The sequence below is a fragment of the Uranotaenia lowii genome, chromosome 3, assembly GCF_029784155.1.
Source record: "Uranotaenia lowii strain MFRU-FL chromosome 3, ASM2978415v1, whole genome shotgun sequence".
NCBI lineage: Eukaryota > Metazoa > Arthropoda > Insecta > Diptera > Culicidae > Uranotaenia > Uranotaenia lowii.
Genome location: NC_073693.1, coordinates 21,400,770 through 21,415,419, shown reverse-complemented (window position 1 = coordinate 21,415,419; position 14,650 = coordinate 21,400,770). Strand labels below are relative to the sequence as shown.

Sequence of the window (14,650 nt, the reverse complement as noted above, 5' to 3'; positions counted from 1 at the left end):
AACTTTTTTTTTTTGGCATATTGACTGCTGCCAAATTTGGCAGCGGATCATCGGAACCTCGATTTTTTTCTTGTTTTGGAAACCTCAATAAAAGGAAACAACCAGCAAAACGGTAGCAAAAATAAAAGGAAAAATCGGAAAAGGTTGTTCCCATCCCAGGGAGCGAATTAAATGCAAAAGTAAGAGCCCAGAGCGGTCTTACTCGAATCGAGTCGAGTCGGGCAAAAGTGCAAATTAAAACCACGCGAGTGCGAATGTGTTTTTTTGACGTTTTTTCTTCTCGAGGGTGACGGAACCTTTCATTGATGATGATGATTATGCTGGTGCTGCTGTCGATTTTCAGCCGAAACTGACCTGTGGGAACTGTTCACAATTAAGGATCGATCCCTACGCGTACGAAAGCTCGAATAAAGTAGTGAAGCAGGAGAAAAACACACCGGGAAATCGTTGACCCATCGATTTCATCCATCCATCCATTTGGGAAGGGATTTTCGTTCATTCATTCATTGGCCGTTTTCGATTGGTTATTGGGTTTTTAATTTTTATGGGGGGTTATTAGCGGTTTAATGTTGCGGATCTCTGGGGAAAGTATGATACCTTTGACTTAAAAAGGCTCTAAAAGGTGGTTCGATTGGGTTGGATTAAAGTTGAAATCAATAAAAATCCTTTCAGAGGGGTTATTAACAATCTTTATTTTATATTTGGTTTTTCCACGGGAAAGCCAAATCAAAACGAATAATCAGCAGTAGCAGCCTTAAAAATCTGCGCTTTGTAAGCCAAATCCGTCTTTTTCACCGGAAGGTCAAATCAAAACAAACAATCAGCAGCAATCTTAAAAGTCTGCGCTTACTAAGCCAATTCCGTTCTTTTCCACCGGAAGGCCAAATTAAAAAAAAAAACAATCAGCAGCAACCTTAAAAATCTGCACTGTCTAAGCCAATCCGTCTTTTTCCACCGGAATGCCAAATCAAAACAAACTATCAGCAGCAGCAGCCATTAAAATCTGCGCTTCCTAAGCCATTCCGTCTTTTTCAACCGGAAGGCCAATTCAAAACCAACAATCAGCAGCAACAGTCTTCATAATCTGCGCTTCGTAAGCCAGTTCCGTTTTTTTCACCGGAAGGCAAAATCAAAACAATGTGCTTTCTAAACCAATCTGTCTTTTTCACCGGAAGGCAAATCAAAGCAAACAACCAGCAGTAGTCTTAAAAATCTGCGCTTTCTAAGCCAATTCCGTCTTTTCCACTGGAAAACAAAATCAAAATAAAAAATCAGCAGCAGCCTTAAAAATCGGCGCTTCTTAAGCCATTTCGTCTTTTTCACCGGAAATTCACATCAACACAAACAATCAGCAGCAGCCTTAAAAATCTGCGCTTCCTAAGCCATTCCGTCTTTTTCCAACGGAAAGCGAAATTAAAGCAAACAATCAGCAGCAACATTCTTAAAAATCTGCGCTTCCTAAGCCAGTTTATTTTTTCTAACGGAAGACCTAATCAACACATACAATCAGCAGCAGCCTTAAAAATCTGCGCTTCCTAAGCTATTCCGTTTTTTTCCACTGGAAGTCCAAATCAACACAAACAATCAGCCGCAACCTTAAAAATCTGCACTTTCTAAGCCTATTCCGTCTTTTCCACTGGAAAACAAAATCAAAACAAACAATCAGTAGGAGCTTTAAAAATCTGCGCTTCTTAAGCCATTCCATCTTTTTTCACCAGAAAGCCAAATCAACACAAAAAATCAGCAGCAGCCTTAAAAATCTGCGCTTCCTAAGCCAGTTTCGTCTTTTTTCACCGGAAGGCCACATAAAAACACTTAAAAATCTGCGCTTCCTTAGCCAATCCGTCTTTTTCCACCGGAAGGCTAAATCAAAACAAACAATCAGCAGCAGCTTTAAAAATCTGTGCTTCTCAAGCCATTCCGTCTTTTTCCACAGGAAAGCCAAATCAACACAAACAAACAGTAGCAACCTTAATAATCTACGCTTTCTAAGCTAATCCGTCTTTTTCACCGGAAGGCCAAATCAAAACAAACAATCAGCAGTAGCCTTAAAAATCTGCGCTTCCTAAGTCATTCCGTCTTTTTTCACCGGAAAGCCAAATCAACACAAACAATCAGCAGCAGCCTTAAAAATCTGCGCTTCTTAAGCCATTCGGTCTTTTTCCACCGGAAATTCAAATCAACACAAACAATCAGCAGCAGCCTTAAAAATCTGCGCTTCCTAAGCCAATCCGTCTTTTTCCACCGGAAGGCGAAATCAACACATACAATCAGCAACACATAAAATCTGCGCTTTCTAAGTCAATTCCGTCTTTTTTACCGGAAGGCCAAATCAAAACAAACAATTAGCAGCAATCTCAAAAATATGCGCTTCCTAAGCTATTTCGTTTTTTTCCACCAGAAGGTCAAATCAAAACAAACAATCGGCAGCAACAGTCCAAAAAATCAGCACTTTCTAAGCAAATTCCGTCTTTTTCACTGGGATGCCAAATCAACAAAAACAATCAGCCGCAACCTCAAAAATTTGCGCTTTCTGGACATGCTTGAGCGATGATAAAAATTGCTTTTCATTTTAAACGTTCTCAACCGAAAAGTCTAGTTCGAGAGACCTTCAAGCGAAATCAAGATTCAACCGACTGCGACTTTCAATATCCGTGTATTGCATCATCATTCGTCTTCTTCGTGACAACACTCCAAGCCAAGACGCTTGAAAAAGCAATAATAAATCTCAAAATCCATGTAACCATGGTCGCTTGATCGGAATAAAATAAATCCGAAATTCGTCATCTGCCGACTGCGTGACCGTTTTGCCGGGGGTTTGTTTTCGATTCTTTGGACCGACACACGGGAAAGAAAATCAAACAAAAAAGCTGCTGTGCTCACACATATCGAACTTCTTGGCTGTCGCCAAAAGGAAGTCGCGACCTTACCAGGGGAGAGAGAGTTACAAACAGAGAAAAAAATACAGGACCCACATCCCTGAACATATGCGATCAACGAGCGGACGAATGGTCTTCGTCGTCGCCGTTCTCTTTATTATTTTGGTTCTTTTCTGTTATTGGAATCAACAACACACTCCGGTTCGGTGGAAGTTTACTTTCCCATGGATTTGTTTCGAGTGAATTTATTCTGTATACTTCTAGTTATTCTTTTTTTTGTGGGTCTCTCTTTCTTTCGAATTTGGGTTTCTGGTGGCTGCTGAAGGATTTTCCTTCTTTATCTCTCTCTCGTCCATTCTCGTCGAGTGATTTCGGACGAGAACAGGTGTGATGATCCGAATTTTCCCAGGGTCTTAGAACTTTTGGTTTATGCCTTTTGAGGTCTGCTGCATTACGAAGTGGCCTTAGAGGCCGGCAGCTGGCGCGTGGTGGATTGTCGATAGATTTATGTGTGGGAATGTTCCTTCTTGAGCTAAGCTGAGAGGGTAAGGAAGCCTGTGTCATGTTCAGAGATTTCTGATGCGTATGTGCCCAGGTTTTATGTTTTTATTCATCACGAACGAACAACAACCATCGAAACGCACTGAGAAATGGCTTTATTTTTATCGGAACTTTCAAAATGAAATAAAGAAAGAAACGAGAGGAAAAAAACCACTAACGGTAAGGGGGGATGATTTTCCCTCCGGAGGTGGAGACAAAATTAAGTCATGTTGTTGCGTTGCTTGTTTTCCTCCGTTTCGTTCGTATTTTTGAACCAGTTCCTGATGAAATCCTTATTCTATCGTTTATGCTCGTGCAACTTTCATGATGATGATGACTTTACAATGACGACGTTACCAAGGATGATGATGATGATTGCGGCGATGACGATGCTGTTTTGATGGGAAAATGTTTAAGAAGCATCATAACTCCAAGCGGTTGTTTTTTTTTTCTTTCTTTTTGGGTCCCTCAAAAGGAGCAACAGCGAGTCTTCTAAAGATAAAGTAAAAGAAAAGCCCAACGGATCGCTGCTGTTGCTGATGTGTATCAGCCTGGCAAAGCTGGCTGGGGGTCTCCCCGGTTTCGGGTCTGTCCACTTCGTCTCTCTCAAGGTCCATATTTGGGAGCCTGGGAGAGTTTTGAAGCATTTTGGATATTTTTTCCTCCTGCATCAGCCCTCTTCAAGGGAACAGCAACCAAACAGGAAATGACTTGAAGAGATTTTATTTTGTGTATGTTTTTTTTTGGATTTTTTCTTCAGAGATGAATCCCACCAGATATGGCACGGCTTCGAGAAGGACAATACCGGGAAATGGAAACTCTGCGAACGAATTCAGGGGGGTGATTTATGGTAATTGGGAAAGACCGCAGATGAAAGCGGCGATGCCAGCGGTTTTATTTTTATTTTTAGAAAAAAACGGTTGTGTGTGGTTTTGTCTTGAGAAGAGAGGTGGTGACGGTTTACTAATTGGAAATTTGATCCTCAGGTAAGGCGAAAATTAACGAAAAAGAAGGTTCGGGATCAGAATGGAATGTCTTTAAGAGATCTTTGTTTTTTTAACTCATGAGATCTTTTTCAATTTTTTGTGAAGTTGAAAATTTGGTATGAACGAGATTCTCAAAATTGTCAAGCAAGTTTGGCATTCTTACACTTTACTTTTCGTGCTTTTAAGCATTCAATTGTGTCTAATGATTTATTTTTTTTTCCTGACAATTGATACGTTTATTTTGAATACGTTTTATTTTTAAGTCAATAACATCACATGATAAGATTTCAGTTTATGAACTAAAGATTTCAGATTCAGTTTCTAAATTCCGAGTTGAGCATTCTGGGTAAGAAATTCGAAGATGAGAATTCAGAGTTGAGAATTCAAAATTTCGTTTCGTGTTGAGAATTCTGATTTAAGATCTTCGAATTGAGATTTCTGAGTTCAGATTCTCAGTTGAAAATTTTAAGTTGATAATTCCAACTTCGAGTTTAGATTCCAAGTTTTGAGTTGAGAATTCCCAGTAGAGAATAATATATTTTAGTTGAGTCTTACTCATTAGAAAATTTCAGAATTCAGAAAATTTGAAGATTTCGGATTGGGAACTTTGAGTTTAGAATTCCGAGTTATTATGTAGAATACTCAGCATTCCGAATTGAGAACTCTAAGTTGAAAATTTAAAGTAAGGAAGTAAGTAAGGAAGTGCATTCCGAGTTTTTTAAACTGTTGGGATGAGAACTCATAGTTGAGTTGAAAATTTCAAATTGATTTAAAATACAGACTCAAACTAATGTTTGGTGTTAAGATCCATGTTTCTGATTCAGAACGGAGTCTTAAATTTCAAATTTCAAATAATGATGTAGAATTTGGATTCTAAAATCTTTCATGTTCAAATATAATTGTTCTGGCATAAAACTCTGAAACAGATTTTAATTTAGGCAAATTTTCAGATCCATTCTTTTTATAGTAAAATAATTTGCTGAGTTACCTGTGTTTCTACCAAATCTCGTACTCGTAGCAGACGAAAATCGCTCGTCATTATCTTGAAATCGTAATCTTTTTGGTCACGGAGGGATCAAGTTTTCCAGCACAAAATTAGGATTCACCATCTTTCATCTTCAGTTTCTTAATTTTCTAATCGAAAGACCACTTGGCGATCAGGTTTGTGCTGTTTTTCCAACTTTCATATAAAACTTTGGAATTTTTAACCTTCAAATGTAAACAATGGCAGGACGCAGCCATAGTTTGGTTGTAGTTCCATATGCTATATGAATAGGATGTTACTTGTTTAAAAGGAAGTGTCAATTAGATAAGTTAGTTATTTAAACTTAATATTTTTACCTTTAGTTTTTTCTCCAAACATGCGCATGCAGGGCCACGTATTTTTAAGCTTCTGCTCACACAAAACGACTGAAGAAACGAGCAATCGGATGTAAACAACAACAGGACGCAGCCAGCCAACGGTTGATCGAAATCTGCGCGTTATCTACACCGGAAATGGTTAATCGGTAGATTGTTTGGATTTTTCTTAAGATTTCTACTTATTCGTCTTATTTCAAACTGAGGTCTAACTTTATGATATGTTAAATTTAATATTTATCGGTCACAGCAATTTGCAACGTGCAGCGCACAACAGATCACTTCACAATTCAAATTTCTTTCAGAAGAAACTGGTTGCTGGGTTATAAAAAAATGAAAGAATAATTAGAAAAGTTTGAATGTAAAAAAACATCCTAATTACCTTCAAAAGAAATCTCTCCTTGCCGGAAACTCTCAGTTTAATTCCATTCCCTCTTTCCAACGGCATCTCCCCGGGCAGGTTAATTACCGTTAATTGTTCACACATGCGATTCCTCGAGTGTTGCTTTCCCCTCCCACCAAAACAACAACAACGACGCTTGTTTGCGAAAACTTTCGTGGCGCCATAAAAGGTTCCATCCAAGCAAGCCACCGCAGCCCTGTCCAGCGTCGAAGGGCGTCGTAAACACACACACGACTTGACACTCATTTCTTTTTTTCCCTTTTCTCGTTTGTGTTACAGATTATCCGGAAATTCTCCTTCCAACCGGGCAGCAGCAGCGGCAGCGGTTCCACATCCTCCCCGTCCTGTTCGACTGCGGTGACGGCAAAGTCGAGTAAGGGAAGCGGGCCGACGTCAGGTCGGTCGATATTGCTAAACAACCGAGCGACGAGCAAGTACCAGCTGCACCGGAACTGCACCCCGACCCGGTGCAAAGTGCAACCCAGTTCACCGGAACGGTTCGGAAGTGGTGTCGGAGAAAGTTGGACCAGTGGAGTTGAGGAGGAACCTTCGGTGCGGAGACGACTGGAACCGACGAGTGCGGTCAACGAGTCGACGATACCGGCCACCCAGAACAACTACCGGGTGACCCGGGATGGGAAGAATTTGCCGAGGAAAAGGACAAACATCAGCAGCAACAAGAATGTGAATCTGAAAAAGTGCTTCCGGTTGAGGGGTGGTCCCGGCGGAGGGTTTAAGGATATGGTGGCAGATGGTGCCGGGATGAATAATAGCAGCGTCGTGACGTCTAAATTGGATAAGATCAGCAAGACGCTTTATCACGTAGCCGGAGGAAGTGGGGTTGTAGAGACGAGTGATGGTAAGCTATGCGGAGGAAGTGTTGTTAATACCAATAATCTGGCCTCGCAGACGTCGGAGAAGAGTAAAATCTCGAAGCCGCTGTTTTTGAGTGGCAAGCATAAAAAGTATAATCAAATCGAGACGCAATTTGGTCCTGGGGAGGAGGAGGACGACGAAGATGACGAGTTTATGGCATGCGAATTCGATGGTTTCCGGTCGCATTCTTCACACCAGGAAAGTGGTGGCCGGTTACAGTTCGAGTTGAGTCAACCGATGCCAGAGGTTCAAACGACCCCTCGGATGGAACGACGTTCGATTAATCTGGAAGAGATTGTCTTCGAGAAGGTGAAATTCGATCGGAACAAGCGTTACCTAAGAAATGAAACCAGTTCTCCGTCCACGGCTAGCAACCGATCTCAGAACGGTTCCTACGTAGCGTCCCACTCCGCAGACAGTATTCTATCCTTCAGCTTCGAGTACAATTCCGACCATCCGCTGGCTCAGGTGGTGACGAGCAAAAGCGAAGATTTTATCGACCCTTGGCGAAATTACAACCTCAACAACCGGCTGAACAAGGTCTCAAAGAACCCCTGGGACTCGTACCCGCAAAAGTGCGAATCCCCAACCAACACACTTCCGTCCCCACTGCAGAGGCCTTCCTGGAACCCCTTCATCGACGAGATGGCCTCCAGTCCAACGTCCAGCCCTGTGAATCAGCCGCAACAGCAAAACAAAACATATCCCCCGCCCTACCAGGTCCGGACCGACATCTGGCAGAACCTGAACAACAAAAACTACGAAATCGACTCGGACGTCATCTGGCGGACGTCCAACTCGTCCCGGCGCACCTCGGCCAGCACCGTCGAGACGTGGATCGAGGACGAGGTGTTCGACAACAGCTTCAACGAGGAGCTGGAACGGCGCTGTGCCACCCTCAAGATCTAACACCCGGCGGAAGCGGATGATTAGAATCATCGGAATCAGTAGTCAGAAACCTAGAGACAGATGAGAGAGAGAGAGCAATACCTTGTGTCTTTTCCGCCTTCGTCGCAGAAAAGATCAGCAATGTGAGCTTTAAGTGAAAAAAAAATCAACCTTTAAAGTTTAGGAAGTACTTAACTTATTTCTTCGCCACGACAATGCTAGTTCTCAACTTCGCCTAAACGTTTACTGTAAAAGGAAAAGCATGTGATATTATTAATTATTTATACTTAACGATTAGCAATAATTCGAGAAAGAAAACACAATCAATCATTCGATAACTTTAAGTTAAGCGCGACAGCTTTAGGTAGCACTCCTGATTTGTGTTTTGTGCTGTTTAGTTTTTTTTTCTTGTGATTTTTTATTTTCTGTTGATTGAACTGATGATCTCATTTTAGTTTTTTTTAAATAATATTGTGACTACCCTTAAAAACGGAAAGTTTAGCCTTTAAGTACCTACCTACTTAAGTCTATCGAGAAAGTACGTACAATTTTGCTTTAATATATGGTAACAAAAAACAAGACAAAAAAACTCCAACAGCGAGAGGAATCCAAACACTTGCGGGACAGTTTCTTCTCTCTACCATACATTAGTACCTTGACAACATTATTATATACATTCTTGAACTAACAAAAAATTTAGCAAAAAAAAAGTAATATAAACAGCAGAGAAAGTAGAACAAAATTTTTCGAAATCAAATCTTACAAAGCAGAAAAGCAAAATTATTGAAAAAGGTAGTGTTTTTGAGAGCGAACATGTTAACAACAAACAAAAGAGAATAAAAAAAAACGTCTTGATTTTGATATTCCACCACTTTTCAACTCCTTTGAAAATTAGAGAGAAATATAACAAAAATCTGTAAAGAGCAATGTAAGATAAAAAAAAACATAAAACAGCCCCAGTTAGAGAAAGAAAAACGTTTGAGAAAAATAAGCTTTACGCAAGAAAGAATATATAAAAAATGCAAACAATCAAGTCAAAGTTAGTTAAGAAGATGTATTCACACCAGTGTGACAAGAATGATGTTAAAAGGACAGGAGAAAACGTTCAACCGGCAAGAAGAAGGGAGAGAGATAAACAAAAAATCTATATAATAAAACAAACACAAGAATTCAAAAGAAAAAAAAACCCCAAAGTACTTCTCACTTAATCATTAAACTTTTTGATGATGACCTAGTCCCACTGTAGTTGATTTTTGTTTCTTTTTTGGTTTTGTTTTGGTTGTTGTTCTATTAAGAACTAATTGCTGCTTTTCTTTCGTTTCGGTTTTGTTTCGTTTTTCCTTTTAATTTGTGGGGGGAAGCTCTATTAATTTCTAGTTTTTAACACCCTTCAGTTACCACAATCCGATATGTTATGAGGCGAGAAGGCGATATCGATTATCCGGGTTTTCTATTTTCGGTGTTTGTTTTATTGAACGTTATTTTGAGATGGTTGAAAGCGTGGGAACGACTTCCAGTTTATTTCAGGATTGGAAATCGGAATGGAATGGGGGTCCCACCTAAATTAATTCAACTTCAACTGACTGTTGGTTGTTTCATTCCTGATTCCTCGTCTGGCGGTCGTTATTCAACTTTGTCGATAGAGAGAGAGCTGGAACCGGTTCATCCACTTCTCTGGATTTTGGTTTTGGTTTGGTTTCGGTTGTCGGTCGTTTGAAGCCCTGTCGTGTTTCGAAGGAATTGTGATTGATTGATTCGGTAAGTATTTTGTGGCTGATAAGAGAACGACTTTCGTGAGAAAGTAGACGTTATTGATTTGATGCACATTTCAGATTGAGATGTTAATGGAACAACGTCGAAGCGATGAATCTTGATTTTGTGCTCTGGAATGTTGATTGAGGAAATGATAGTTTTAGAAAACATAATTTTCAATCCATTCAACAAGAATGGGTTTCAAATTTGGAATATTGAAAAAAATTGTTAAAGATTTGGCATTCCTTTGGTTTTTTTCTTTCTTGAAGATTTTTCAGAGTTTTTACTGCTCCTATCTTAAAGATTTGGCTCTGAAAAGTTCTTTCAATCAAAGATTTTACATCGAAATCGTAAATATTGTTAACTTTTATCTTGAAGAATTGACACGATCTTGATATGCATATTGAAGATTTTGTTTCGAAACTTTGAATATTTGGCATCAATATCGTGATGTCTTGAACATTTGGTGCTCTTGAAATGAAGATTCCAGATTGCCATCTTAAAGATATGTCAATTGATAGCTTGAAGATTTGGCATGAATTTTGAGACCTTATTTAAACAATTTTGAGACAATGTGGAGATAATTTTGAGACTGTTTTGCAACCACATATGTTTTGTTAGACAATACTAGAATCATTTAAGATAATTTCGAGACAATAAAAGGCAATTTTGAGTTAATTTTGAGACCATTATGAGCCCATTTCAGGAGAATTATTTGCTGACGTGAGAATACCTCAAGCTAATTTCAAGATTTTTTTTACGAAAACGTTGACATAATTTGAATACTTTTTTGAGTTAAGTTGAGACGCAATTTTGGAACAATTGGGACAGTTTGAAACATGTTTGAAACAATTTGAAAGTAGTTTTCAAGTCAAATTTTTAAACCATGAAGGAACTTTTTTGATAACAGTTATGAGATATCTTCGAACCCATTTCGATTTTTTTTAAGACCTTTTTTGGACAATTTAAGAAAATGTATTGATTTTCTAAGACAATTTTAAATTTATTGGAGACTGATTTGAAAATATTTTAAGACCATTTAAGAATATCCTAAGAATATGTAATTATACAATTTTGAGAACATTTTTAAACGATATTGTGGATATTATGGAAATTTCGAGATTTTTTAAAACTATTTAAGACTTTCCTCCGACTGTTTTCAAACTTTTTCATAACTTTTCTGAGATAAATTTTGAACTGTTTTGAGACAATTTTGATTCAATTAAAAATTAATTTTCCGACTATTTCCAAACAGACTTGAGGTTAGTTTGAGACAGTTTGAAGATTTCACCGAGACTGGTTTTAAGGCAATTTCTGAGACATTTTAAAATTTTAAAATTTTAAAGACAATTTTTAAGAAAATTTTGAAACCATTTTGGGATAATTTCAAGAGAATCGTAGGACAACTGTCCTAAAAATATTTTGAGACTATTATTCTATGACTTTTTGGGACAGTTTGAAATTGTTTTTGAATACTTTTGAACAATTTTAAGACAATTTACCACTATTTTGTCTCAGTTAAGGACAAAATTGAGACAAGTTAAGACAGTTAAGAAACAATTTGAGACTGTTTATAGTTATATTTGAGACTGTTTGAAACTATATTGTTAGACAATTATGAGACTGGTTGAAGACTATTTTGAGACTTTTTTTGCGAAGAATTTTGGAGCAGCTTCGAGACAATTCATTATATCATTTAGAGAGGTTTCCAAAAGATTTTTTTTAAATTCTGGATTATTTCAAGACTACTTTAAAAACAATTTTGAGAAGCAATTTTGAGACAATTTTAAAATAATTATTTAGGCAAAAGTCTTTGGAAACTACGCTGGAACTATTTTATCTATTACTGTTGGGTTTTTCTGAAAATATTTTGAGATAGATTAGATAGATAGATAGATTTTAAATCTTATAGGGCAATTTGATACAATTTTGTGACTTGTCTTGAACAGTTTTGAAACAATTTTGAAGGGGATTTTCCGGACAACTTTGAAACCATATTGAGTCTGTTTTAAAACAATGGTAGACTTTTCTAAGAATATTTTTGAGCTATTCTTTCATGACTATTTTGGAACAATTTTTAGACAATTTAAAACTGTTTTGTGAATACTTTTGAACAATTGTTAGGCAATTTACAATTCTTTTGACTCAGTTAAGGGTAGAGTTGAGACAAGTTGAGACAGTTTTGAAACAATCTGAGACGGTTTAGAAACAATTTGAGACTGCTTCTAATCAAATTTGAGACTATTCGAAGCTATTTTTAGACAATTATGAGACTGTTTTTAGACTATTTAGAGAATGTTTGCGAAGAATTTTGGAATATTCTGAGCAGTTGCGAGACAATTCTTTATATCATATCATATATCAAGAAACGTCTCTGTTCTTAGAGCGTTTTTTTTCTTCAATTTTTTGATTATTTCAAGATTACTTTAAAATACATTTTTGAGACACCTGGAGACAGAATTGAAAGCTTGTAGAGACAATTGAGAAGCAATTTTGAGACAATTTTAAAACAATTATGGCCAGGTCTTTTGAGAGTCTCAAATTGAGACTATGCTGGGACTATTTTTGGACAGTTTTTAGGGCCTGTCTGAAAATATTTTGATATACAACTTTATAGAGACCTTTTGATACAATTTTTTTAGTTGTCTTAAACAGTATTGAAACAAATTTTAGAACGTTTTGGGATAGTTTGAGATTCCGACGAGGCAATTGCTAAGAGTTTAAAAAAAATAATTAAACAATTTGTAGAGAGTTTCGAGTTTTGGTACAACTGTAAGGGAATTAAAAGACTGCTTAAAAACTTTTATTGTATTTTGGGAACAACTATTTTCACGAGACTTCATGCCATTTTTGTAATTTTTGTAATTTTAAACTTAATAGGGAAATTTTGATACAATTTTTTGACTTGTGTTAAACAGTTTTGCAACAAACTTCAGACCATTTTGGGATAGTTTGAGATTCCGACGATGCTTTTTTTAAACAATTGCTAGGTAGGAGTTTAAAAAAAAAATTTCAGACAATTTGTAGAGAGTTTCCAATTTTGGGACTACTATAAGGAAATTGAAAGACTGTCTAAAAACTATTATCGTATTTTTGGGAATAACTATTTTTAGACAATTTTAATACAGCTTTCTAACTATTTTAAACAAATTTAAAAAATTTTGAGACCATTTAAAGACAATTTTGACATTCAGAAGAGACTGTTCTGAAGTATCTATTTGACCATTTTCAAAAAATTGCAGACAAAGTTGAAACAAGTTGAGAAAATTCTGAAACAATTTAAGGCTGTTTCTTGTCTAATTTCAGACTATTTGAAACTATTCTAAGACAATTATTAGACTGGTTGAAGACTATTTAGAGACTTTTTGGACTATTCTCGAAGCTGCTTATATCATTAAGAGGCGTTTCTAAGAGCGTTTTGTTTTTCAAATTCTAGATTATTTCAAAATTACTTTAAATTCAATTTTGAGCCACCTGGAGACGGATTTGAGAACTTGTAAAGACGATTGAGAAGCAATTTTAGAATAATTAGTAAGCCAATAGGCTTTTCAGGCTTTTCTGAAAATACTTCGAGGCAGATTTTAAACAAAGGTTGCCAGATTGCCCGGTTTAATCCGAATTTACCCGGATATCCAGTAAAAAATTTGGGAAAAGTCCGGTCTTGCCCGGTGGCTCAGATTTCATTGGAAAAGCTCACATTTTGTCCCGGTTTATTTTCATCCTCATTATCAAATCAAAATAAAAAAAAAAATTGTTTATGTGTCCAACACGAAATTTTAAAAATACAATCATAAAAGATTTTTTAAAAAACCTTACATACAATTTACAATATGCTGATAAATTTAGAATTTTATTTTTTTTTATTTTTGTTTTTTGATTCTTGATGAGTAATTCTTAGCTATTGACCAAATTTTCCCGGATAGTGCCAGGATTTTGGTCGACAATTTTGAAATCAAATGCCCGGATTTTGCCAGGTTTTGAGATAAAATAGCCGGGATTTGAAGGGCCAGGATTACAGTGCAATTTTGATTCAATTTTCTGGCTTGTTTTTGAAACCATTTTTAGACCAGGCTAAGACAGTTTGAGATAGTATTGAGATTCCAACGAGGGAAGTTTTTTCAACAATTGCTTGAGGGTTTTTTTTTAACAATTTCAAGACAATTTGTAGAGTTTCGAGTTTTAGTACAACTATAAGGAAATTTTAAAACTGTTTTAAAACTATTATCGTATTTTTGGGAACAACTATTTTCAGACAATTTTTAACCAATTTTCCGACTAATTTTAAAAAAAATAGAAAATTCTAAGACCATTTAAAGACAATTTTTTACATTCAATAGAGATTGTTCTGAAGTATCTTGATGACCATTTTCAGACAATAATGTCAAAAAAAAGTTCAAGATTTCGAGACAATTGTGAGACTATTATAGAGTAATTTTCAACGGATTTTTACACAACTTTAGGACATTTTTGAGACAATTTAAAACAATTTTAAAACTATTTGGTGACTATTTCAACACTTCTGACATAACCTTGAAATAATTTGAGACAATTTTTGGACAATCTTGAGATATTTTTAAGATTATTTTGAAGCAATATTGAATGTCAGTGTTGAGTGAATGACTAACAACAGAGAGAGACTTGATTTTCCGATTACACTAGTTTACAACATTTTTGAACTTAGTAAACTAAAAGTCATTTTAAATGTAAAATCGGGCGCTGAATCCGAAAATGAAATTCAAAAAAATCTCAGTAGAACCGTTTTTGAGTTATGCTCCAAATATGAAATTTTGGAAAATTAAAAAAGTTCTTGTACTTAGATGAAAATAACTGAGACGGCATAACAGTAATTTGAAATCCCTCTTTTGCATATTAAAGGTGAGTAAATTTTCCATCGAACATCTGAACACTGTTTTTGCGTATGATCAACAGTATTGTTGATATTAGTGACTTTAGGATAGAAAAAAATA

At 36.6% G+C, this 14,650-nt stretch overlaps 1 protein-coding gene across 2 annotated transcripts in view; it reads left to right on the top strand.

Annotated features, from left to right (window-relative positions):
• LOC129755420 (uncharacterized) overlaps nucleotides 1-9,102 on the top strand; it is a 34,415-nt gene extending 25,313 nt beyond the window's left edge. For both annotated transcript variants that reach the window (XM_055751907.1, XM_055751908.1), the window contains one exon: nucleotides 6,447-9,102. In XM_055751907.1, the coding sequence (XP_055607882.1) occupies nucleotides 6,447-7,952 (1,506 nt within the window). In that variant the 3' untranslated portion in view covers nucleotides 7,953-9,102. The remainder of the gene's footprint in view (nucleotides 1-6,446) is intronic.
• Nucleotides 9,103-14,650: the final 5,548 nt, after the last annotated feature.